This window comes from Orycteropus afer, unplaced genomic scaffold, assembly GCF_000298275.1.
Source record: "Orycteropus afer afer isolate SDZICR_OR568_19922 unplaced genomic scaffold, OryAfe1.0 scaffold00078, whole genome shotgun sequence".
In the NCBI taxonomy this organism is placed as follows: Eukaryota; Metazoa; Chordata; class Mammalia; order Tubulidentata; family Orycteropodidae; genus Orycteropus; species Orycteropus afer.
Window position 1 is genome coordinate 2712747 of NW_006921665.1, and position 27190 is coordinate 2739936.

The window sequence follows — 27190 nt, forward strand, 5'->3', positions numbered from 1 at the left end:
TCCTACTTTGTTTTTCTTCTTCAATAGTGCTTTGCTTATCCAAGGTCTCTTTCCTTTCCATATAAAGTTAGTGATTGTTTATTCCATATCTCTAAAGAATGTTGATGGGATCTGGATTGGATTGCATTGAATGTACAGATTGCTTTGGGTCAAAAGCATCAATTCTTCTTAGGTCTTCCTTATTTATTGTCTAGCCTTCACTTGTATATAAAAACCAACCAAACTCACTGTCACTGAGTCGGATCCGACTCATGGTGACCCCACCTTGTGTTTCTGAGGCAGTATCACTACGGAAGTAGATTGCCCAACCTTCCTTCCGAGGAGTGGCTAGTGGGTTTGAACTGCCAGCCTTCTGGTTAGCAGTCAAATGCCTTAGTCATTATGCCACTAGAGCTCCCAAATGTATATAAGGCAACTGAAAATACCATCCCCTGGGTCAGGTGCACCTTAATCCTCAAAGTGACATCTTTGCTTTTTAACACTTTAAAGAGATCTTTGCAACAAGAGGATGCAGCATGATTTATCATCAGGAAAACTGCATCAGAGTTGCATCTTTTCACCATACTAATTCAATCTGTATGCTGAGCAAATAATCTGAGAGCAGGACTGTATGAAGAAGAATATGGCATCAAGATTAGAGGAAGACTCATAAACAACCTGCAATGTGTAGATAACAAAACTTGCTTGCTGGAAGTGAAGAGGATTTGAAGTACCTACTGACAAAGATCAAAGACTCTAGCCTTCAATATGAATTACATTTCAACATGTAAAACGGTAAAGTCCCTAAAATGTATTGTCTTGAGCAGGATGAAAAAGTGTTCCCCTTTTCTCTTCTGCTCTCTCCCCACTTAGAATTCAAGTCTGCTGTAGCCATGTGCTAAGCAAAATTTTCTTCATAACTGGTACAGAAGAAAAACTTCTGGTAAAATAAAAAAATTCATCAGTCCTGGGCTAAATGCTCAAAATTCTCCAAATGATGTTTTTATACTTTATATGGATCTAGAAGCCCCGTCTTGTTCAAGTCTCTCATTTTATAGATGAGAAAACTGAGGCTGGGACAAGGAAAGTAATGAATTTGCATCACCCACATGGCTTGTAAGAAACTGAGGCCACCTTCCTCCATCTGTCATTACACCAGCAGGAGATGGGTGGAGTACTCACACATTCAAACATGAGCATTCAAATGTACTAGTTGCCATGAAGTCAACTCCAACTCATAGTGACCCCATGTGCTGATTTTTTTGGAAGTAGATGGATAGGCCTTTCTTTTGCTGTGCTCTGAAGTGGTCTTCAACTTCCAATCTTTTAGCTAGCAGCCAAGCTTATTAACCATTGACACCACCAAGGTGTAAACAACTCAAAGCATAGCAAGGTATATTTTAATTGTATGAATGAATCCAGTCATTCATTCAATCATAGCATCAACAAACTTAATTTCTGTTCTTAGTTGCTTTGAGTCAGCTCTGACTCATGGCAACCTATGTATAACAGAACAAAATGTTGCCTTTCCCGTGCCATCTTCATGATCATTTGAGTCCACCATTGTAACTGTTATGTCAGTCCATCTCATGGATGGTTTCCTTCATTTTCACTAGCATTTCAGGTTTAAGCAAGTTTATATCATCTTTTTACTCCAAGCATCCAAGAATGAGTTACCTTTGTAGAATTCTGATACAATCGTGCATCACTTAACATCCACAATGCATTCTGTTAAATAGGATATTATATGATTTGGACACTGTGAGAACATCATATCACAGTCTGGTCCTGCCTTTTCTTTAAGCATCTCAAATGAGCTTCTTGCTTTAGCAGTAATCAATGTACTGAACAGGATTTGGTTTCATGTTTGGTCTTCAATCCACATCATTAATAATATCTCTCTATCTGATGAAGGTCCCTCTCACATTTTTATTAGCCTTGTAACTTTCAGTGAGGCTGATCCTCTAACAGCTTCAAGAATTTTTTCTTTGTTTTTGAAGTTCATCATGATTGCTGAACATGACATGCCTAAAGAGTGAGCAGCAACATTCACTGATTTTCCACATTCGTGTTCTTTAATAACTCTTTGTTTCACTTCCATATCAATACCTCTCCTTTGCTACTTGCTGCTGCTGTCATTTGCACTGCTTTTGCTGTATTTGGGAGCCACGATGCACTTTATGGTAATATTTTTCAAAAGAAAACAGAGAGATAACACTACAACACTTGAGAGATGTGCAATGCATGAGTTGGATGCTGCTGTCTGAGTTGAAACACACTGTCATACAGTAAATAATTTAGATAGAAAGTACAGCACATACACAAGGCAGTAACAAAGGTGTCTATTGTGACTATCAAGACATAGGTATTATAGTTTATATACATACTGTGCCCTTGTATGTCATGCAGCACAATCACTTTGTATGAAAGAGACATGAGATATACGTGTGCGGGAAGCTGTTGCATTCACTATGATCCACTGCTAATAGGAATTTCTGAACTGTATTATAACCTTGTGGAACCACAGACATATCTGTGTTCAGACATTGTCCGAAAGGATATTATGTGGCATTTGACTGTATTTCAACCAACTTTAAGAAATTTGCCTGCCCTGGCCTGGCAGGTTGGCCACCCTTGCCCACCTCTCACATAAACCAAACCATACCAAACCCACTGCCATGGAGTTGATTTCAATTCATAGTGACCTCCAAAGGGTTTCCATGGCTGTAAATATTTACAGCAGTAGATTACCTCATATTCCTCCCATGAAGCAGCTGGTGCTTTGAACCAACAATATTCTGGTTAGCAACCAAGTGTCTTACCCACTGTGCCACCAGAGCTCCTTACCTCTATCATAGGCCTACCTTACACACTGCTCTATTCCAGTTCATGGACAATCAATGGGCTGATTTAGGAGGAATAATGGTCCTTTTCTTACCAAACTTATTTATAACCCATCTACCTATGTCTTGCAGCTCAAGAAGCAGTTTAAATGTTCTATTTAGTTATTTTTAAACATAAATGTTGCATAAGGAGAAATCATACTTTCCTATTTCATAAGGCCCCTAGTGAAGAAGTAAAGATAAATTATAAGTTCAGGGGATCAATATAAACTGCTCAGTTTGTGAAGGAGTTCATTATGGAATAACATGTGGGAAACAAGGAACAGAGCACCCATTGACTCATTCATTCATTTTTTAATTCAACTTAGAAAAATTGTATTTTGTTTTTAAATCATCATTGTTGGAATGGGTTTAAATATATTAACCAATATGCCTAAAATAAAGCAGACTATGAAACTCATATTTGTTTCATAGACTCTTCCACTAACCCCAGAACATCTTATTGGTGGTGTAGGGATTAAGGCATTTGGCTGCTAACCAAAAGATCAGTGGTTGAAACCCAACAGCCACTCTGCAGAAGAAAGATGAGACAGTCTGCTTCTGCAGAAATGTACAGCCTTGGAAACCCTCTAGGGGTTGCTATGAGTCAAAATTAACTCGATGGCAGTGAGTTTGCTTTTGGTTTGGTTATTGGGACTAGAAGCCAGAGATCTGTTCCTCAGGTGAAGTCAATTCTGAGATGCTCCCTGATGCTTGGGTACTTTCCATAATGCTTTGCTGAGAGATAGCACTGAAGAAAGGGACTAATTTTATGGACAGAAAATGGTGTAAAATGCACTTCTTGTCTGTGATTAATGGAGCCAAAGGGAATGTGGATAAGGATTCACACCCCTTCTAGGATTTGCACATCAGTCTCCCCACCTGTGCACTCAGCCTACAGGAGGACTAAAGGATAGAAACCAGATGTGTTTGCCCAATAGAGATCCTCTGACCATCAAAGATTCCCAGCAGCCCCTGAGGAAGCAGTGAAGTGAGGGAGGCCCCATATCCTCTTCCCTTTGGTTTTTCTTCTGAGGACTGGAAGAATAGGGGGACCCGCTTCAGTAGCTTTGACTATGAGCTACTCACTCAGTTGAATTATTGTTGTTGTTAACTGCACCAAATTAGCCGTTGACTTATAACAACTCCATGCGCAACTGGATTAGACCATTGTGATACATAAGATTTTCACTGGCTGATTTTCAGTGTACTATTTGGCCTTTCTTCCTAGTCCATCTTAGTCTGGAAGCGCCCCTGCAATCTGTTCAACATCATAAACTCTAGAAAGCCACACTCACTGCCATTGAGTCGATTCGACTCATAGAGAGCCTCTCTTGGGTTTCCGAGGCAGTATCTATATGGAAGTAGATTGCCCATTCTTTCTTCTAAGGAGTGGCTGGTAGGTTTGAATCACCAGCCTTCTGGTTAGCAGTCAAATGCCTTAGGCACTAAGCTACCAGAGCTCCCATTCAGCATCATAGCAACATGCAAACCCCCACTGATAGATGGGAGGTGGCTGTGCATGAGATACGTTGACCAGAAATCGAACCCAGGTCTCCTGCATGTTGTTGTTGCTGTTGTTATGTGCCATCAAATCAGACCCAACTCATAGAGACCCCCTCCTTGGGTTTCTGAGGCAATATCACTATGGAAGTAGATTGCCCCATCTTCCTTCCGAGGAGTGGCTGGTGGGTTTGAACCGCCAACCTTCTGGTTAGCAGTCAAATGCCTTAGGCACTATGCTACGGTCTCCTGAAAAGAAGGCAAGAATTCTGTCACTGAACCACTACTGCCTTCAAATAAATTATTACTGAAAGACCGCCAGCACAGTAACTTACTGTTGTTGGTTTTTGGTGGGTTTTTTTTTTTTTTTTTTTTTGGAAAAATATATGTGTTATATTTCAAAATAAATCTGTTTATAGGAATTTCTATTTGAGGGAGAGTATCATTTAATCATGTTGCAATTCTATTTTAAAATCATGACTTATTGAAAATAGAATATCCCTACTTTTTATTCTGGTCTGCATTGTTTGTATTTAGAAATCCATTAGATGAATTTCATGGAAAGCTAGTTTTGCTAGAAAAGAAAAGGACAAGAGACACTTTCATAATATTATTTCAGAGCTCTAAGGAAATGAAGCACTGTTGTCCAGGCTGAACCCTCAGTGGCTGGTAAACATTAAGTGGAAATGAACAATGCATGAGATGAACTTGTGGCTCATCCATGGCTGTGAAAATGCATTAGTGGTGCTCATGGTGGTTAGCAGGTCTTTGTAATTCAGTCATTTTGCTGGATATGTGTACTCTCCCGCCTCTGAGTCAACCAAGTCAGGCTGTAATAAAAATTCTGAACTTTGCTTCAGGACAGCTCAGAGGAAAAACATGAGACAAGAAATTTGCATTATTTAACGGCCTTCACTAATAGCAGGTTAAAAATGAGACTCACTAGATCCTAAGCAGAATAGTTGCAAAACTACTATTTGGATAAATTGTGTTTTGAGTGGTCACTCAAGAATGCACTGAGGAGTGCAATAACTACCTGCCACAAATGGCTGTTAAGCACTCCAAATGTGGCTAGAATTGAGTAGCGTAGGGCCTAAGGCACTTGACTGCTAACCAGAAGGCTGGCAGTTCAAACCCACCAGCCACTCCTCAGAAGGAAGGTTGGGCAATCTACTTCCATAGCGATACTGCCTCGGAAACCCAAGGAGGGGTTATTATGAATTGGGTCCATCTCAACAGCACATAACAGCAACAAATGCATAGCCTCACTTGCAAAGTGGACAAAATCTAGAGGTGATGTGTTTGGGGATGGTAGTGAATTAGAAGAGGAGATGACAGTTATCCAGCTGACTTTGAGGGAACCCAGTAAAAGACATGCTGCTCCCCAATAGTTCAGAACCAACCATGAGATAGGCAAAGGACTCAAGCAGACGGAGATCAAAATATCAGCTATAACATTGGTAGAATTTTTTGAGAACATGGCTTAGGTGTGTGACTTCCTGCCAGTGAGCTCCAAAAATAAAGAGATTTGGTCACTGGTACATAGTCAGCATCTCCCCCAAATGATAAGGGGAGAAGGAGAAGCTGAAGCAAGTTTAGTGTATTACTCTGCACCAAAGTAGCAAATTACCAACTTAGTAGCTTCAAAGGAGCTCTGGTGGTGAAATGAGTAAAGCATGTGGTTGCTAACCAGAAGGTCAGTGTTCAAACCCACCAGATACTGGGCTAGTTCTTTAAAGATTTTCAGCCTTGGATACCCAATGAGTATCACTATGAGTTGGAATTGACTCGATGGCTGTGGGTTTGGGTTTTTGGGTTTTTTTAGCAGCTTCAACAATGCCCATTTCTTAGCTCACAATGTAGGGGTCAGAAGTCTGGGTGGGACTGACTGGGTCCTTGATTAGGGTCTCATAAGGCCAAAACCAAGATGTCAACCAGTATGGAAAGGTTCTAGGAAGTTCTAGGGGAACAAATGCCCTTCAAAGATCATATCATTGTTGGCAGAATTCAGTTCCATGCAGCTCTAGGAGAGAAGACCTCATTTCCTTGCTGGCAATTGGCAAGTGGTCACCCTCAACCTCTAAATATTGCCCTCCGATCCTTGTACACTGTCCCCTCCATATTCTAGCCTACAGTTGTGCATCAAATAATGCTTCTCATGCTTCTGATCTCTCTGACTGCCCCTTCTGCCCCAGCTTGAGATAATTCTTCTCTTTTAAAGGGCTTGTGTGATTAAATTAGGCTACCTTAGGAGCTCTGGTGGAGTAGTGCCTAAGGCATTTGACTACTAACCAGAAGGCTGGTGGTTCACACCCACCAGCCACTCCTCAGAAGGAAGGTTGGGCCATCTACTTCCATAGAGATACCACCTGGGAAACCCAAGGAGGGGTCGCTATGAGTTGCATCCAACTTGACGGCAGTGAGTTGAGTGAGAGGTAACTTCTCTTTACATTTACTCAGCCTGAACTGATTGGTAACTTTATTCCTTTTAGCATGAAGCATAACCAGGGAACAATGTCTCAACATAGTCACGGTCCCAGGGATTAGGGTGGAAAATCTTTGAGGATCCATTTTAGGATTTTTCTTACTACATTCAGTTTCTGCTTCCAAAGCTACCTACCAGGTAATCTAAGCTTTTATGATAGAGAATGAATGAGGATATGGAGAGAGGCCAAGAATTTTATACTAATGAATGTCTTTCCACATAGAAGCTTGATGCCAGGGAAAAGGTAGTTTCGCTCATTTCCTCTTACCCGCTCCACCTCTCAGTATATTCAAATAGCTATAGCACAAAGAAAAATATAGTTCAAGGGTCATGCAAGGGACAAGGGAGACCATGACCAAGCATACAGTTGCTCTTTGAAGGGAATTTCCCCTGAAGCCTGAAGTAGAGGGATCTAACACATGCTCCAATATGGGGACATGGAGTGTGAGCCCTTAATCCTAGAAGACTATGCTAAAGAGATTGCACTAAGTTTAAAATTCATCAGGGAGCATGGATGTGACAAAGTCAATAGGACTGTAGGGTGGGAGATTAATCTGGAATTGCTGTATGAAATCAATGTTGATGTTGTTGTCAGCTGTTAGCTCCAACTCATGGAGACTCTATGTACAGTATGTCAAAACATTGGTCTTGGTTCTGCATCATCTTCCTGATTGTTGGCATGTGTGAGTCCATTGTTGCAGTGATTATGTGCCACCTTTCAACGAAAGAGGCTTATCTTCCAGAACTGTATCAGGCAGTGTTCTATTGTGATTCACATAATATCACTGGCTAATTTTTGGAAGTAGAAACTAGATCACTAGGTCTTTCTTCCTAGTCTTTCTTAGTCTGGAAGCTTTGCTGAAAGTTGTCTACCACGGGTGACCCTGCTAGCATTTGAAATATTGGTGGCATAGCTTCCAGTATTGTAGCAACATGCAAGCTACCACAGTACAACAAACTGACAAATGGATTGTTGTTGTTGTTGTTATGTGCCATCGAGTTGGACCCAACTCATAGCAACCCCTTCTTGGGTTTCCGAGGCAGCATCACTACTGTAGATTGCCCAACCTTCCTTCCCAGGAGTGGCTGGTGGGTTTGAACCACCAGCCTTCTGGTTAGCAGTCAAGTGCCTTAGGCACTACGCTACCAGAGCTCCTAACAAATGGATAGCGGATGAAATTAATTGGAATCCCTTTTTAGAAGATAACGCAAAATATCTGGTAAGAGGTAAGGTGAATTTTAACCAGAATGACAGTGATGGGGATGGAAAGGGGGGATAAATTATGACAAATAAAGCAAAAAGTAGAATTGGCAACAGATTGATTAGGGAAAGGTTGAGGGAAATAAGAGTCCAAGATAAACCATGGATCAAAGTCTTAGACCTTGAAGAATGATGGTGCAGTGAGGAAAACAAGAAGAGAAGCTGGTTTGAGAATGGCAAATGATAATTTTCTCAGTTCTCTTCTATCTTAAACACACGTACATACACCTCTCTTAACTTTGGGATTTCCTTCGTCCTACATTCTACTCCTTTCCCTCTCTCCTCACACAAGTTCCAATCTCCCCTTTCCTGTATCCAATTCACTCCTTCGTTCACTCTTCTCTGTGTCCATTACCACTGTTCACTTGAACTCTTCTGGCAAAGGTTACCATGGGTATCTTTGGAGATAAATCCAATGTAGTATCTTCAGTTCTCATGCTCATGGCCTTTCTTTGCCTTTGACACTTTGAGTCATACCTTTCTTCTCAAAGCTCCCAACTCCCATTGGTTCTCAGGCCCCATTCTTTTCTCCTTCTCTGCTTTGTTCCATCTCCTTAGTCATTCCTTTTCTCCCGCTCATCTCTTAGGTGCTGATGTTCCCTCAGCCTCCGTTCATGTTTTCTCACTGAGCATACTCACTCAGCACTGTCACAGATATTCTGAGGATTCTCAAGTCAATATTTCTACACCAGATCCCTGAATTCCCACCTGCCCATTAAACCTCTCCTCTTGTTTTTCCCATCAACACCTATAATTGTTTCCTGTACAACCAAAGCTGAATGCTGACATCTACCCCCAAAACCATCCTTTCCTGGGCTTCTCTATTGTGCTGAATGGCACCTGGACCAGACATTGGAGAGAGACCTCCTTCTCCTTCTCGTTAGCCACCATCTTCCAACTTCATGTTCCTACTTTAATTCAGACCCTCATGATCCCTTTCCTCCAACTGTAATACCTCTCCTATCTCTCATCTCTACCCATACCAATTCAGCATCCACCCTTGACAGATTTATTTCCCTAAAACAAATACTAATCATGTTATTCTCAAGTTTTCAAAGCTTTGACAGAACCCATTGCCCTCAGATTGAAATTCAAATTTCTTGCAAGTCATTAAGTTGCCTTGACTTTTCTATATCTATGTCTTCCAGCCTTGTATCTTTCCAACCTGACCTCAAACCCACATTCCAGCTATACAAGCACACCTCAAAGATATCATGACTTTGGTTACAGACTACTAAAATAAAGCAAATTCCACAATAAAACATGTCACATGTTTGGTTCCCTGTTGTTGTTATGTACCATCGAGTCGGACCCAACTCATAGCGAGCCCTTCTAGGGTTTCTGAGGAGGTATCACTATGGAAATAGATTGCCCAACCTTCCTTCTGAGGAGTGGCTGGTGGGTTTGAACTGCCAGCCTTCTGGTTAGCAGTCAAGTGCCTTAGGCACTATGCTACCAGAGCTCCTTGTTTACACTAGACTATATAGTCTATTAAGTATGCAATAGCATTATGAGACAGTTTGAAATATTGTGATAATTACCAAAACATAACACAGAGCTAGGAAGTGAGCACATGATGTTGGAAAAATGGTACCAATAGACTTGCTTAATGCAACATTGCCACAAACCTACAATATATATGTCACAGATATATATATATATCACAGATATATATGTGTGTGTGTGTGTGTGTGTATGTATCTGTGAAGGACAATAAAGTTAAATGCAATAAAGAGATATGCCTGCACTGGAATTGACATTCTGGTTTCTTTCACAAATTCATGCCTTTGCTCTGAACTGCCTCCTCCTCACCCCTCACCTCACCTTCCTAAACCCTTACTCCAGCTCTCTCAACCGCCTGGAAAATCATCTATTCAACATTCAGAAATCAAACTACATGTTTACCTTCACAATGAACAAAGTCTTTCCTGGCTTTGGTGGTGCTGTCTCCTCTTCTTCCTATTCCCTATGTCTATCCTCTCCCTGTGGGGGGAGCTCTGGTAGCGTAGTGCCTGGGGCACTTGACTGCTAACCAGAAGGAATCTACTTCCGTAGTGATACTGCCTCAGAAACCCAAGAAGAGGTCGCTGTGAGTCGGGTCTGACTCAATGGCATATAAGAACAACAACACATCCTCTCCCTGACCCCTATACATGCATCCATCAGCAGCCAAACACTCCTTTGCTCTCATATGTTTATTGTTTATTATCAATGAGCCTAATTCCCTGCCTGGTACTTAGCACTAGAGGAATGTTGACAGGAAAAAAAAATAAAATACTTCATATATGGGAGAGCCTTAAAGACTGCCACATTGAATGAGTGAAGGCAGAAAAAGACTAGAAAGATATCTTATGTTTACCATTAACTTAAAAGTCCCACAGCCAAATGGACCTTCACCTGCTCCTCAAATTCTGTGGATGACAAGAAGGATTGTAGCATGTGACTCTTAAATATATGAGACTGACATGAGAAGAAATGTCAAGGATGTTTCCTGATGAAAGATCATACCTAAAAAACCCATTGTCATCAAGTTGATTGTGACTCATAGCAACCCTATAAGACAGAGTGTAACTGCCCTGTAGGGTTTCCAGGGTTGTAAATCTTTACAGAAGCAGACTGCTTCATCTTTCTCCCACAGAATGGCTGGTAGGTTCCAACTGCTGACCTTTTTGTTAGCAACTCAATACTTTAACCACAGCACCACCAGAGTTCCTTGGAGACCATACAGGGGAAGATAAAAATGAAAGATGAAATCAGTTTTTTTTTTTTTCAAAACTCTACAAGGACATACATAAAATATATCATTGAGTTAAAAGAAAACATAGCTGACCAAGCATATGCACACATATGTATGTGGACATGCATGTGTGTGCACACAGAGGTCAAAACTTGAGTTCTGGATTCACACTGGGTCAAATGCAGGCTCTTTGTGACCTTGGGCAAGTTTCCCAAATTCTCTAAGGGTGAGATTTTTCATCTGTAACATGGGATTGTAATAGCGTGGTGGCAAAGATGAAATGAAGCAAGGTATATGAAGCACTTGGGACATTGCCTGGCATATATCAAGCATTCAATGAGAAAGAGACAGGAAGGGAGGGAGAGAGAGAGAAAGAAAGAATGAGAGAGAAAAAACATGATAGAGAGAGAGAGCAATAGTTTGAGGATGGGCTACCCAGATTTAGTTTTTATGGCCACAAATGTACAAGACTTCTCCTTTCTTATAGTTAAGCTTCTAGCACATTTAGCAGCTCCTGGACAAATCACTTCAAATCTCCACATCTGCTATTTCACCTACAAAACAGTTTTCAACAGACAACATACACAGCTTTCAAAATCCATTTACGTTTGCATTTGTTATTAAGATTTGAAAAAAAAAAAAAAGTTTTTATTCCCTCTCAGAATCATTGAATGTGTGTAGATGAAACCCCTGCTTTCCTGCACTGCTCCTGTTTCTCAGCCTCAGACGTGGAAAGGCTTTGTAGGGTCTCATTAGAGAATTTCCAAAGGAGTTGGCCTGGCTGGGTCTCTTTGGTATAAATTTGGCCATCTGGTCAATCTTACTGTTGAAGCTATATTTTTTTCTTCCTATGCCTATTTGGTTTTTATGTCTATTAAAATTGACTTCAGGGTGTATCTGTTATTTCTTAACTTATCATTCATTACTAGCACAAATAATTCTTTTCCTGACCTGTTTTTAAATAATGTTTATGGAATCATTTTATATACTTGTAAACCACAATCTTGGATTTTTTTTTTTTTTTTTGGATGTCCCTTCAAGACTGCACATAGTTAATCCCTTTAATCTTTCATCATAGGGTAGTCCTCAGAACCCCTTATTATTTTAGTTGCTCCTTTTGCTTTGGTAAAAATGTAAAATGAAGGAGCTGCAAATCTTGTTCTCCTGCCTATTTAAACAGCGTCTGGAAATCTGAAGTAATTACCTTCTTTCTTATTTTTAATTTTTTTTTAAGCCATACTAAATATTGTAGAGTGCAGCTGAAAGCTTTAGGTCTGCATTATTTGATATTTCAAATGCCAAGCCTTTGAAAAATGTTACTTCCTTGATGTTGCTCATTAGGTGATGACCACCTTTAATATAAATACTAATCAATAGAGTAATTTTCAAATTCACAACTTTACACACAGGTATTGAGGGAGAAAAAAATTCTATAACTTTGCTTAATGAATTTACCTGTAGTTGAACATTGCAGCCCTCATGGAGCAGTGGGAAAAGCATTCAGCTGCTAACCAGAAGGTTGGCAGTTCAAGCCCATCAGCTGCTCCATGGGAGAAAGATGAGGCAGTCTACTTCTGTAAAGATTTACAGCCTTTGAAAACCCCATGAGGCAGTTCTACCCCATCCTATAGGGTCACTATGAGGTTGGGATCAACTCAATGGCAGGGGTTTGGCTTGGTTTTGTCTGGCTGAACATGCAGCAGTATATATAGTAAGTGATTCATATTTGGAAGTTATTGCATGACATAATATATGTTATCTGTTATTTCAAGAATGTGAGGTTTTGATATAAACAATTTAAGGAAGGTGGTGGAATCGCTGCCCTTCTGAAAAGGAAAAAAAAGAAAGTAAGTAAGTAAAGGGAGAATATGTCTAGCTTATTTGTTTTAAAAGATGCATGCCAGATTGTTTATTTTTACCACTTTAGAGAATATTCTTATTTTTTTTTTTGCATTTAGTCTCTGGTATACTACAGATTTTAAAACACTTTTGTATTAAGTTAGGTTCAGTTGTTGTTTTACCTTGAATTCTAATTCATTCCTACACCTTCCAAATGTACTTTAATATTTACTAAATAAATCACATCATATAGAGATTTGAACAAGTTGATTCAACAAAAGATAAAAATTCATTATTAGCTAGCAATGGCAAACATTTGTGGAAGGGACATATAACCACGTACCTATACGGTTTCTGTTTAATGGTTTATGAATGTTTTAAGTTATTCTGTGCTAAAGCTGAACAATATTTTATAAAACTCTCCAGTACCAAAAAATCTGAGAAGCAGTAAGCTATCAAAAATATATACATTTAAAAAGAGATTGGGAAAATTAGTTTTTAAACTTTCATTTACTATGAAAGAAATAAAATTAAAAAAAAAGAGCTTGGCTTCTATCTGTTATAACCCAGTTTATTACTTTTGTTATAGCAGTGGTAATGCAAAATTTACTACAGTTAGAATGAAAATTAATCAAGTATCATTATGTGTAGTTTTTCCTGTCAGTACCTTTGTACAATTTTCTATTTCCCTAATTTCTATTTTTCCAGAATGCATACATGAAATAAATCCTTCTAGAGATGTTCACAGTTATGTTAGATTCAAAATTATTTTTATATGTAAAATATAAACATTTATATATGCATCCATATGATTTTATTCCTCGGAAGGAAGATTGGGCAATCTACTTCCATAGAGATACCACCTCGGACACCCAAGAAGGGGTTCTTATGACTCGGTATCGACTCCACAGCAGTGAGTTTGGTTTTTGGTTTATATGTAATATGTATATATCCATTAAAATGCTATTTTGCACTGAAAGTGTTCTTCCCTGTGACATTAATACTATTAGTACCAACTGCAGCAATTTGGTGCAGTACCACTGGCAAATTGCATTACCTGGTTTTTTAAAATTTTATATATATATATATATATATATATAATGCATGGCCTAAATTACCAAATAATTAAAAGTTGTTTTTTTTTTTTTTGCTGATTCAAAAATACTTAAAAGCAGTTCTCCATAAAAGACATGCCATATAAAACCTTCCAATGAAACCTTAAATGAAACACTTATTTCTACAGCGTTTACTACAGGTGCATTCTGCTGTTATTAAATGACTCTATATGACTGTTTCTCTAAGAAATAAAATTTAAAAAAAAGAGCTTGGCTTCTATCTGTTATAACCCAGTTTATTACCTTTGTTATAGCAGTGGTAATGCAAAATTTTTATGAGGGTAAAATGTTTACTAGGCATCCCTAAATTTAAATAAGATTAATTTAAAATTTATCTGAGCTTGCTACTTGCGAAGTACACAATTGATTTATGCAATCTGTGTGACATAATCACACACCAAGCACAACACCTCCTGGAAACATTAGTACAGACAAAGGATGTAGTGGAAAAACTAAGGAGTCTAGTCCCCATAGCAATTAGACTTCAAACGCAAAATAATCTCAAAGCTACTTCAGAAGGGGAAAAAAATGAATTAAATTCTAATGTTCAGATCTGGGCAGTGTGTAGAGCAGGTTATTTGTGTATACATTAAAATGCTATTTTTCACTGAAAATGTTCTCCCCTGTGACATTAATACCATTAATACCAGCTGCACCAATTAGGTGCAGTACCACTAGCAAATTACATTACCTGGTTTTCTCTGATTTTTAAAAATTTATTTCATTGAAAATAGAAAAAGTTCTTTAGAAATATCATTCTTCACACTGCTTACAAACGGAGGATAATTTTGAATTAGGGCAAAGGTGGAGATTCTAATCCCCTTTTATGCATGTTTTATTTTTGAGAGGAATTTAAAGGAGCAAAAATGTAAAATATTTAGACATTTTCTGAGACAAACTACAGTTAGATATTACCTTAAGTTGTAGAAGATAAAGGTCAACAACTGTTACTGTTTTCCTTTGAAATTGTTATTTTTCTTCCAACTCACCAAATAACTACGTTTTTAAAACCCACTGTGGAAGCTTACATTCCATTCCTGTTATACCCTTTTTGAAAGGTTCACCCTGCAGCAAATTTGGAAGTATCTGCCATACAGCAGCCTCCCAGCATATCACTTCGCCGTCAGTATCCTTTATCTTTTTATTATGCTAAAGGTAAACTTTAGTACTATTGCTGGAGAACACTAGGAATGAGTGCGGTAATGTTTCCTCTCCTTTATCGTTTAGCAAGACAGGAGAGGGAGAATTCTACATCGCCGCTGCAGTGAGCTTTCTTGATGGGCAGGAATTCTTTATTTCACACACAGTGTTACTAGACTTTTTAAGCTCTTTAAAAAAGCCGTTCAGCCCAGAGGGGTTCCCGGTATCCCTTAGTCGAACCCCAAGCTGCCTGCTTCCTATTCATTTCAATTCCTCTGTAAAGAATGGGCAGTGGGATTTCAGTTTTGTTTCTGGTTTTCAAGCGTTCACCCGTAAGCACAATGATAACCCGCGCCAAGTCGGGAGAAGCCCAAATGCCCCGCGGCCCGACGCAGAATAAACGGGCAAAAGCATTTCTGACTGTTACTGTGGTTGCAGAGGTCAGAACTCACAGTTCGGACTCGGGATTTAACCGTCGAAACGCTCAGCTACGCAGCCCCAGTTGAAAAGATTACACTTGGCGTGTCTATCGCTGTAACAAACTTTGCGTACAAAGACGTGAACTTGACCCTGGCCACCAGACACCTGACAGTGGAGGCCCTACCCAAGGCCCTTCAGTGTTTAGGGCTTTTAGGTAAAAGGCCCGCGCCCTTCAAGATCCTTCTCAGATCTGCTTTGCCTGCTTCGCGATTACCGAGGCCACTTCTGCTTAACACTCCCACAATCTTTCCACCAACTCAGGGACCCTGGGAGTGCACATGGCGGCGGCCCCCGGAGCTCTAGGCCGGTTCTTAGGGAAAAGATTTTGAACCGAGGTGAGGGAGGTGCCATTAGCCTGAACTCGCCTCCGGAGTACGCAGCGTCCGAGCCCCGACCGAGAGGGACGACGGCCCAGGCAGAGACCGCAGACGGGGAGGTTGTGTAATGATGAAATCTACCGAGTATGATATTTGGAGTCACTCGGCTAAAGTGAAGGGAAAGCGGACATTTGGGGTCTTTAAGCCCGAAATGGGGTTTCTTCAAAATTATAAAGAAAAACAACAAAGAAGTTTACTTCCAGAGACCCCAGACCTATTGACAGTAAATAATAATAAAAAAAAAAAAACATGAAACAGATGAGTGCTGGAAGGTCTGGGGTTTGAGCCCCTCTCCAGGAGAAGCGCACCAGGCAGGAGGTAGCCGAGGCAGGAGAGTGTCCGCCTCTGGCCCGGGAGCACCATAGCCCTGGGATAGGCGACGCTGCGTTCTGGCAAAGGGGCTTTAAGTAGAGATCCCGACTCAGGCCAGGCTGGACAGAGGGACACCCTACCAAGCCAGGCCACGCCAGGCCAGGCCAGGGTTCCCGGCCGGGCACCGCTAGTTCTGCGGCTCCGCCGCCTGACCCACGGAAGCGGGATGCGGCCGATGGGGAGAGCGGCTGGGCTCGGGAGGCCGTCTACCGTCGCCTCTCCTCAAACTCCAGGTCTTAGAGCAGCACCCGCGGGCCCTGCGGCGGGCCATCCACAGCGCTCTGTCGGGAATGTTCTAGGGTGCCAGTTGGCCAGCGAGGGCGGCTGCTGCCCCCTGGCGTCCACCCGGCCTGTGTGCCTCCAGCGGGGCCGAGGCCGGGCTCCCTCCCGGACACTCTGCTCAGCCAACCCCGGCCCTGCGGCGCCTGCTGGGCCTGGGCGAGGATAGGGGCCGACGCCCTGACAAGACCTCCGCGCCCAGCCCGCCGGGCAGAGTCCGAGGAGAGTCCACGCGCGGCGGCAGCAGCAGTGATTCCCCAGGACCCCGCCACGTGTCCCCGGGAGGGAGGACGGGACTGAGGGGACGCGCGTGGGAGAGAGAGCGAAGGGCCTTGGACTGAGGGGGCGAGGAGCCCCACGGGGCAGTGCAATTGGGTCAGGGAGAGGGGACGGAAAAGCCTTCCGAGGGGGTGAGGACTCCAGGTGGAGTGAGCGGTCCCGCAGGGACGTTTACGTGGTAAACATGAGGGGCCCAGAAGAGGTGTGTGAGAGATCCTGCGGGGTGAGGGTAAGGGCCGTGCGCGCCTGGCCTGGGCGGAGGCGGAGCCGGTTAAGCTCCGTGAAAATGCGCGCGGCGCCGCGGGGACACTGCCGAGAAAGTTCCCGCCGGCGCCCAAAGCCTGTGTGGGTTCAACATCGAGGGCTGATTGCAGGCGGGGGTAGGAGTCAAGAACGCTTCCGGGGAAAAAGAGGATAGATAAAGGCTTGGGCGACCTGGAGCGGCCCGGGCTCGATGAGGGCAGCCCCGGCCCAGCATGGCTTTCGCGCCGGCTGCAGGATGCCAGACGCTCGGAAGACAGGGGGCGAACCGAGCGGATGCTTTCAACTTGTTTTCCAAATGCTTGTAGTCCTTTCTAACAGGGGAACCCCTTTGCTCGCCGCTAAACACACACAGCCAAAGTGAGGTGCACTCCGTAATTAAGCCCCAGCCCCCAGACGCGGGGACAAACACCAATTAAAGAGAACAAACCAGAAAGAAAAGTAGAAACACCAAAACCCTGTTGTGGAGACTGAAAGCCTTCTTGCCTCATTAAAAGATTTAGCGCCACTTCGCTACAGCTGCAAGCCGGGCCGACTGGCAGCGCAGAGCCGCTCTCGGCTGGTCCTGGGCCCTCGGGCCCCCTCGCGGCCCAACCCCACCCGCCCCGAAAGGCAGAAGGTCCACCGGGGAATGCGCGCAGGGCCTGGGAGCCTAGCGGCGGCGATGCGCCCACAAACGCGTGGGGCGCTTCCCTCCGGCTTTCCTCCGGTTCTGGGACACTCCGGGCGCGGTGCGCCGACTAGTCCCTCCCCAGGCCGCCCAGGCCGCCTCATCCTCCTTCTGGGTCCACTGGATCGCGGCGGCCCTTGGCGCCCCTGCGCATTGCAGTCTCAGGGCGGGCAGCAGCGCAAAGATGCGTATTTGCATCGCCGCAGGGCCGTGGCCCGCAACAGGGAGGGACCTCAAGCGAACGTGTCAGCTTGGCAAACCCTTGTGACGCTCAGCTCGGCGTGGGAATAGGTGCGGGCACGCGGGGTGCGGGGCGGCTGCGGACTCCCAGCCTGGGGCTGCGTGCAGTAGCGCGCGGCTGCAGCGGGGGCGCGCGGGCCAATTCCAGCAGCCCGCAGTCGCGAGCCGCGCCCTGGCTGATACCGGAAAGGCTTGTGATTGGCTATCGGCCGCCCCTATGCAAACGAGCTGAGGGAATGGAATTCCTCGGGCCGGGTTTACAGTAAAAGCACGTTCATTTCCAGGCACTCTTCATTCATAGAGCCAGCGGGCGCGGGCGGGACGGGCGCCCCGCGGCCGGACCCAGCCAGGGCACCACGCTGCCCGGCCCTGCGCCGGCAGGCATCTCTTTTCGGGGCTCCTTGGGACGCCAGAAGAAAGTCAACCTCTCCTTCTCCTTGACCTGCGTTGGAACTTCGATATATATATTTTTTTCTTCTTACTTTTGAATGAGCTGGCTCCTAGGCTGGTTGTTTCAACTTCTTGCCTGACTTGTGAACTTTTCTCCGGTTGTTTCCTTTGACAACTGCGGAAGAAAGTGCGCGGGGCTTCCAGGCGAGCTGTGAAGTTGCGTGTGTTTGACAGGGTGCGTGGGAGTGTGTGCGTGCGTGTGTAACCCGAGCCGCCTCGTCTGTCCAGATCTGTGCCACAGAGCTTCCTCTCAGGGTGGGCTCCACCTGCTGCGGTTACACAGTGCTGGTGGGTCTGCGCTTTTGGGCAGTTCAGGCTCCAGCGCTGGGGCGACATTCGAGGAAGATCGCCTCGTTCTTGACCAAGTCGGGGCTGACTCACGGAACCCATGTAGACAGTAGCTGGCTTCCGAAGAGTGCATGTCTGCGTGCGTGTGACTGCTGTTGCTGAACTCCCACTAAACCACAGGAGAAGCCACAAGCCTAACCAACATCCCCCAAAACCAGTTCTCAGATGTGGAAACTTGTTCCCTGAGTGGCATCAACTTGGACTTATTTTTACTATTTTTAATTATTAGAGATCTTTGAAAAGCTGAATTTTCTGCACTGAGCATTTCGCCAGAATTTATTGCGAGAACATGACAAGTACTTATAGCCCAGCCCTGCTCCAACTACTGAAGCTGATTTTCAAGGCTACTTAAAGAAAAAAAAAAAAATCTGCAGCAAACATTAATGGATTTCTGTTGTGTTTAAATTCTCTACAGATTGTGTTGTAAATATTTTATGAAGCACAGCATATGTATATATTTATATATACGTGCATATACATTAGTGGCATGACCTTTGGAAGTCGCAGCCTTTGCTTTTGAGGACCAAAGCTGGTTTTGCCTGATAAAAGTGGCGCTGTACATGGAAGACACTCGTGTGTTTTGTGTTCTGTTGGGACTTTAGGGAAAAAATGAAATAAAATAACCTGGAAAAAAAAAAAACTGGCAGGCAATTAACTACTGGAACTTCCAAATTATGTATTTGCTGGCCCTTTTCTCCGCATAAATATTTTAGGAAGTGTATGGGAACTTTGCCTCTGGGAACTTTTGTAACAGCCAAAGACTGAACTTAAACTCTGGAAGCAAGACGCAGAAGGAGATAGTCTCCCTTGGCATTTGACTTTGGATTCTGGTCGCCCACTTTCTAATGCACTAAGCGGTCGAGCTGGGCCTGGGTTTGTGGCGGATCGGCATCATTAGAACTTTCCTCCTCTTGGACTCTTAGTCTCCCCTTGCCCCCGCCCCAGGCCCCTGCAGCAATAAAGGCCCTTGAACTTGTATGTTGGTCTCTCGGGAGCTGCTGGTTGAGGATCTGCGTCCTTGTCGCCATTTGGTAGGAACTGTTTGCAGGGTCCTAACTCAATCGGCTTGTTGTGATGCGTATCCCCGTAGATGCCAGCACGAGCCGCCGCTTCACGCCGCCTTCCACCGCGCTGAGCCCGGGCAAGATGAGCGAGGCGCTGCCGCTGGGCACCCCGGACGCCGGCGCCGCCCTGGCCGGCAAGCTGAGGAGCGGCGACCGCAGCATGGTGGAGGTGCTGGCCGACCACCCGGGAGAGCTCGTGCGCACCGACAGCCCCAACTTCCTCTGCTCGGTGCTGCCCACGCACTGGCGCTGCAACAAGACCCTGCCCATCGCTTTCAAGGTACTCGGCTTGGAGGGGGTGACGGGCGGGAGGACAAGCGAAGGCCGGAGGAGGGCAGGGGGCTAGTGTGGAGGATAGCGGCCCGGCGGGCGGGGCTAGGGTCTCGAACCCGGCCGGCGTTGCCACCCCACAGCCCTTGGTTCTGTTTCGTGCACTCCCGGCTGAGGATGCTGCGTTGCCGTGGCGACCCTCAGGGGATTCGCCTCCGCGCGTTCGGGCTACCTCTGGCGAGGTCTGGAAAAAATCAGGATGTTCCCAAGGACACCACTGAGGGGCCCCTCGGGAACTCCTGGCAGGGGTCCTGATCTTAGATACAAAGTAGGTAAAGTTGTGACAGAGCGAAGGCAAGCCCGCCTGCTTCCATGCTGCTCCCCCCACCTCTGGGTTAACACCCAAACCACTTTATCTCCCTCAAATGAAGACATCAGGAAATGAGACAGAAACACTGTTATACCTTAGAGTCAGTGAAAATGTCAGGTTCCCCCGCCCCACCCCCTTCTTTATACACCCTATAGGAATTGGCATGTCCAAAGTCCAGAGCCGGCGCAGTTAAGTTTGCAAAAGTTTTCTGAAGAGTTTTGCGATCTTCAAGTTTGACCCTGCCAAGTAGCGAATCCTATTTCTTTTCCTGGAACCTTCCTGAACCTTTTCCCGGGCTCACCTGAATTAAGCCCTGGGCGGGGAAAATTCACAAGGCTGCCTTCTGGATTAGGGAGGGCGAAGCTGAGGGTGTTTGTGTTTGAAGAGGGAGCAGTTTAGATTAGGCTACTCCAGCTGAGCAGCTCCTGAGGTCTCCGTTCCCTTTTCACCCCTGATATTTTCCTAGCTTTGAACTGCGTTGGAAAACCTTGGCCTTCAAGGAGGATGTATAAACAACCCGAGGCGGCTTTAAACAACTACCCCACTACCATAGTAGCAAACAGTAGCTATTTAATTTCTGCAGTGGGGACTCTGTCCTTCTATCTTGAGTAGGTTTAAGAAGGGGCAGCTTTTTAGAATAATCAGTACAATCATTTTATGTTAATTGAAAGGGCTTAACAAGGCAGGTGATTCCAGATGCAAAGATTGGCTACTGTTTTTATTATTAAATAATTGCCCCCTTTAAGAAGTGATTAATTTAATGTAAGCATTTTTATTTCTAGGCCTCTGCTAGATCTCGATCTAATTACAATGACCAATGTTCATTTTTTTAAAAAAAGTGAAAGAAAAGTACTGTTAGAGTTCATTATTTTTAAGCTTATACACCTTCCAAACTTAGACTGTGATTTCTAAAACAAAACAAAATTTTCAATTGGCTGCATCTCTAGAATTGTCTCTTGAACTCAGTTTTTGAAAGCAGATTTTGGAGGAATGAAAATGAGGAAAGGGAGTTCAGTGGGGGGAACCAGCTAATTAATAGATTCTTTCCCTTTCTTTCCTCCATTTATCTAAATTTGGGGTTGGGGGCCCATTTCCATTTTAAATCTACTTAGTTAGTGCCTTTACATAAATTGACTCAGCCAGCGAATTTCCTGGGCTCACCCTCAATGAGAGGAGACTGTTGGGGTTGGGCCCAGGGTCACTCTCAGATTAGAGTAGAGGGAAAAAGACAAGCAGGACATCAACTCAAAGAGACACTTAAACCCTAGAGTCCCTGACATGTTGAGAGAGTAGATTGAGAGTCTAGGGCTTCATTTTGGGGAAAATTAGGGTCTCTTCTGGATTCTCCTGCCTCTGCCAGAGAACCTATTACACCCTAGTAGATCAAAACATTAAATGATTCGTAAAGAATCTTCAGAAGTTGAAGCTATGTAGTATCTCATGCTACCACGTGAAAGTAAACTTATTTTCTTCCAAAAGAATGAAAATTCATGCAAATGACTTTTAGGAGCCATCGGGGAATTCCTTTTAGCAGAAATCTTAATAAGCGTAGAGGTTTCCTTTTGAAAATGACTTTTGACCTTTACTTTTTTTTTTTTTTTTTAATCTTAATTGGTTTTACTGAGTGAGATTCTGTAAACTGCTGAAAAATCAAGGTGTAGATCTCTTGACAAAAGGTTGAAGTGGGTCTTGAGAATGTTTAGGGAAAAGAAGAGGACAGCAGAGAAATCAGGCCACTTGATTAATATCTGTCAACGCCCCTGTCCCAGTAAAGAGAGGCCTCTTCCTGAAGAAGACCTGCTCACTGTTTAATTGAAAGAGGAGACAAATTTTTCAGTGACTGAGTAAATGCCAAAGTTAGGATAAAAGGAAGTGAAAACTTCAAATCTTGACTGCATCCCGATTGATTTTATCGAGTGCCCCGACTCAGCTCTGCATTCACTTACTCACCCCACTCTCCCCCCAACAGTTTCCACAGAAGTTATTATTTTAACATTTAGATCTTAGATAAGCCTCAGAGGATCTCGCTAAGGAGTTAATCAGTAAAAAATAATTATATTCCTTATCATAAGGAGGAAAATATGGCAAACAATGATAAAGACTGATGAAAAGAGCATTCAAATGCTTCTTCAGGAATCTTCCAAAATTCTATGTGTGAATCCTATGCTTTAATCTTTGCAAATAAAGGTGGATTTAAAATTATAGATTTTCTTTAAAATAGATTAAAATCATCCTAAATGCTTATCCAATAGGAGCTCTGATGTCATGGTGGTTAAACCACTCAGTTGGTAATCAAAAGGTCAGCAGTTCAAACCCACCAGCTGCTCTGCATGAGAAAAATGGGGCAATCGGCTTCCATAAAGATTTGCAGTCTTGGAAACCATTTGGGCCAGGTCTCCTCTGTCAAATAGAGTCGCTAGGAGTCAGAATCCACTCCATGGCAGTCATTTTGCTTTGGTTTGATTTAATTGCTTATCCTGGACCCCAACCTGCCCTCCTCCTCCCGTGGAACACCTTTATCTTATCATAGGAAAGACGCAGAAGTTTATTACTGAGAAAATCTGAAATTTGTTACGTGTTAGTCAGTATTTATGGAAGTAGCCTAAAAAAAGCTGGTTGGATGATTAAGGGTATATTTTGGAATAGTATAATATTACAGTTTGTTTAGGCCCTGGTACACCAGAGTCCAAAGGCATTAACATGCCTTCAGCGGGGACATTTACGGGCCTCAGATACTAGTAGCAACATTCTTTTCACAAGAAAGAAATCAGTAATGTCTGTGCATTAAATACCTTCACAGCTGAACTCTAAATTCCACTCCACAGCTTTCTTTGAAACACTGGAAAATTAAGGGACTTGAATGAAATGAATTGTTAAGTGTAATTTCAACCTAATTAGAGTTGATTTCAAATGTCAGTTTGAACTGTGAACGGCTGTCCAAGAGCAGTGTTGGGAGAGCCATGGTGGATAGCGAAAGGCTGATACTTTGCCCAACTTCCTGATACTTTAAGAACAGAGAAGTAAAACAAAATATGAGATATCTTTGGCTAGCAAGTCCCATCTTGTCTGTTTGGTCTCTGTTAAAATGTAAATGTTTGTGTTTCCCTACCTATTGTTTATAGCTTTTCTTCCCAGTTGTTCCTTTTTTCTGTTTGAAGTTAGATTTTTTTTTTTCCTGTTCTCTTGATGCTGCCTATCAATGACAAAATCTATCAAATTCGCAGAAATGTTAGTTTTAAATATTTTTACCTAACCTAAATTATGCTTGTTAACAATTAGACAATATGCATTATTAATGAAATTTCTCTGGATTTAGTATTGTCCTTGTGCCCCCCAAAATCCCCTCAGAGATCAGTCACAGGCCAAGCAAATGATCTTTCATAACTTTGATTCCTGCCTCATTAAAAAAAGAGGGGAGGGGGAGTAGTTAAACCCCTAATGTTTTTGAGTCTTAATTCCAACATCAACAACTTTTTATACTTTAGTTGCCATAATCACTTTACTCTCGATTTGTTTCTACTCGGTGAAAGTCTCATGCATTTGCCAAAGCACTAATGAGGATAGCACTGGAGAGAGGAGAGAGGCACAGACCGGGAGTGCTGTGAAAGGAACCCCAGTAGGAGGAAGGTGATTTAGTTATAAAACAAGATTTATTTATTTTAACCTCTTTACAGATTCAGCCCCAACAATGAGTTATTCAGTTTGAAAAGCATGTCGTTGATCCAGCCCCTGTATTACTCAGGGAATGTGTGAATGTTGAATTAAAATAGAGAAACCTGGGTCACCACAGGGAGATGGGGAATGAGGAAGTAAAAATATATGTTCAATGAGGGCATTTCAACACTATGAGCTAATTTTATAGAGGGAAGTGAAAATCGTGAAAAATGGGAAAATTTTCAAAGACTGAAAAGAGTAAAATAAAACAAGTGTGTTTTGTGGGGATAGGAAAAAATGGCAACAATAAGCCAATAACTGATCAGGGACATTTATTTCAATTTTTTTGGAAACAAAAGGGAATTGTTATATTACTGCTCTTAATTAAATGGCAACAACAACACCTATATGGGAACTAAATGCCTAATTAGAGAATGCTTAGGGAATAAATGTTGTTGTTAGGTGCCCTCAAGAGTCAGCCCCAACTCATAGCGACCCCTCCTTGGGTTTCTGAGGTGGTTATCACTAGGAAAGTAGATTGCCCGACCTTTCTTCTGAGGAGTGGCTGATGGGTTTGAACTGACAGTCTTCTGGTTAGCAGTCAAGTGCCTTAGGCACTAGGCTACCAGAGCTCCTAGGGAATAAATAGCAATGTTTTAAAACAGACTTAATAGAAAACAGTTACATGGAATGACGGAAAAGAAAGATTAAAGCCTCAGACCTTATTTGCGGTGCAAGTTGGGTAAAATAGATGAGGAAAATGCTTACCTATTGCTGTGTCAGTTGACTATCCTGGAGTAGTTTTGAGTTTAGGAGTATGCTCATCTCCCATCTTGAACTGGTTCATTTTCAGCACCCAAGAACTGAGCCAGTTGTTAAGAATAAAAACAATAGATGGCCACCTGGAGGACAAAGGAAAGGAATAATGACTAAGCACACAATACAGATGGGAGTTTTGAGGAACTTGACATTGATATCATACAATTGGGTCTGTGGTAGCCTTATTTACATTTAGGGAAAAAAAATGTAGAAACTTATTTAAAAAAATTATGTAGAAATGATTAGGTAAAAATTGGGAACTGCATAACTGGGGAAGGTATAATCACTAGTTGTGAGGAACTTGACATTGATATCATACAATTGGGTCTGTGGTAGCCTTATTTACATTTAGGGAAAAAAAATGTAGAAACTTATTTAAAAAATTATGTAGAAATGATTAGGTAAAAATTGGGAACTGCATAACTGGGGAAGGTATAATCACTAGTTGACTTAAAGATTTTTTTTTTTTTTTTTTTTTTTTACCATTACCAGTTCCTAAACAACCACAAAAAAAGATTATATACTTGAAATGAATGGCATAGATTTCACTACTGACTGAGAATGGCACCATGAAGAATATTAGAAATTATAGGAACAGATACAAATTGGAGCATTCTAATTTGAAATTCTCTGACCACTTTGAAAAACAGGAATGATGGAAAGATAGCCAATAATAAGTGTCTAGACCAAGAAAATAGTTTCTGGAGGAGTCAAATAATGACCTGGAAATAGATGCATGAAGCGTCTTCATGTTCTTCTGATCCGTTTATCTTGAAATTGTTGTAGTTGTTGTTTTAATTACCTGAGTATCAAAAATATTTATCTAGCTGGTTGTCTTCAGTAACCCTGATGCAAAATCATTGTTGGTTTAATTATATTGAAGAACTCCCGTCATCCATCAGGAGATAGTAACACATCTGTGGTACTCACAAATACAAAAAACACAACCCAAGTCCACCCCTGAATTGAGGGGAATGTCTAAAAATGGAAGTCCCCTGTTCTCTAGAAATCTAGTGATTTAATACTTAGTAATTAACAAAGGATACTTCCCCCACCTCACATGCCAGAATTTAAATTCGACGTGCTAGTAAAATCCAGATAGTAGAAATGTGTAGAGGATATCAAACAGGAACTATAGAGGGAAAGCTTAAGTCATTAAAGAATCATCAATTCACTGGTAAAGATCAAATTCAATTTTAAAGAATAAATTTAAACACCTCTGGTAGCATAGTGGCTAAGACACTTGCCTGCTAACCAGAGGGCTGGCCGTTCAAACCCACCAGCCACTCCTCGGAAGGAAGGTTGGGCAATCCTACTTCCGTAGTGATACTGCCTCGGAAACCCAAGGAGGGGTCGCTATGAGTCGGGGCCGACTCGACGGCACAAAACAACATAACAACAAAAGTTAAGTTAAATGCTGGGCCCTAGTAAGCGTATCAGTGCAGGTCTGGGAAAGTGGGAGAGGGGTTAGTTTATAAATTTAAAAGAACAAGACAGTCTGCTTCTTAAATATAAAGAATTAAGAAGAAATGAGCGCATAGTGGAGAGGGCAAAGGTTTTCAAAGTCGTTGCTGTGGTTAGTTCTCCTAACTACTGTGCATTGTGACCTCATGCAGCTTTATTTGGTAAATGTAGATAAATATTTCATTATTTGAATATTTATATTTAGTTATGCATAATGGGAGGAACAGTAAATCTTCCCATTAATAACTTCTCTGTTGTTTTGCTTAAGTTATGATTGCTATTCCTTTGTAAACTAAAAAAATTCAATATATGCTCCATTTTAGAACCATTAATTAGTGCAAAAATGACGTAAAAGTTTATGAATAACTTTGCTGATGTCTGTATCTGTTCCTTGACTGGTATTTAGGTGGTGGCTCTGGGGGATGTTCCAGATGGCACTCTGGTCACTGTGATGGCTGGTAATGATGAAAACTACTCAGCTGAGCTGAGAAATGCTACTGCGGCCATGAAGAACCAAGTCGCAAGATTCAATGACCTCAGGTTTGTCGGGCGGAGTGGACGAGGTATGTATCTCTCAGAATTGCATTCCAAACACAGAGTTTTTACATGGCAACAACCCCAGATTTCAAAACTCCTAGCAGTTTCTCTGATGAAGTCCCTAGAAACGTCCTTCTTAATGTTGTCACTGTTATGTCAAGATTTTTAAAATATTTATTTGGTATTTAATATTTTAAAGACCATTGTTGTTGTTGTTGTGTGCCGTCGAGTCGGACCCGACTCATAGTGACCCCTCCTTGGGTTTCCAAGGCAGTATCACTACGGAAGTAGATTGCCCCATCTTCCTTCCGAGGA

The 27190-nt window shown here is 42.6% G+C and overlaps 1 protein-coding gene across 1 annotated transcript in view; it reads left to right on the plus strand.

The window, feature by feature from the left end:
- Positions 1-27190, plus strand: part of RUNX1 (RUNX family transcription factor 1) — a 330881-nt gene that overhangs the window by 186116 nt on the left and 117575 nt on the right. The window contains exons 2-3 of the mRNA XM_042781001.1: positions 19788-20041; positions 26745-26901. Of these exons, the coding sequence (XP_042636935.1) occupies positions 19788-20041; positions 26745-26901 (411 nt within the window). The remainder of the gene's footprint in view (positions 1-19787; positions 20042-26744; positions 26902-27190) is intronic.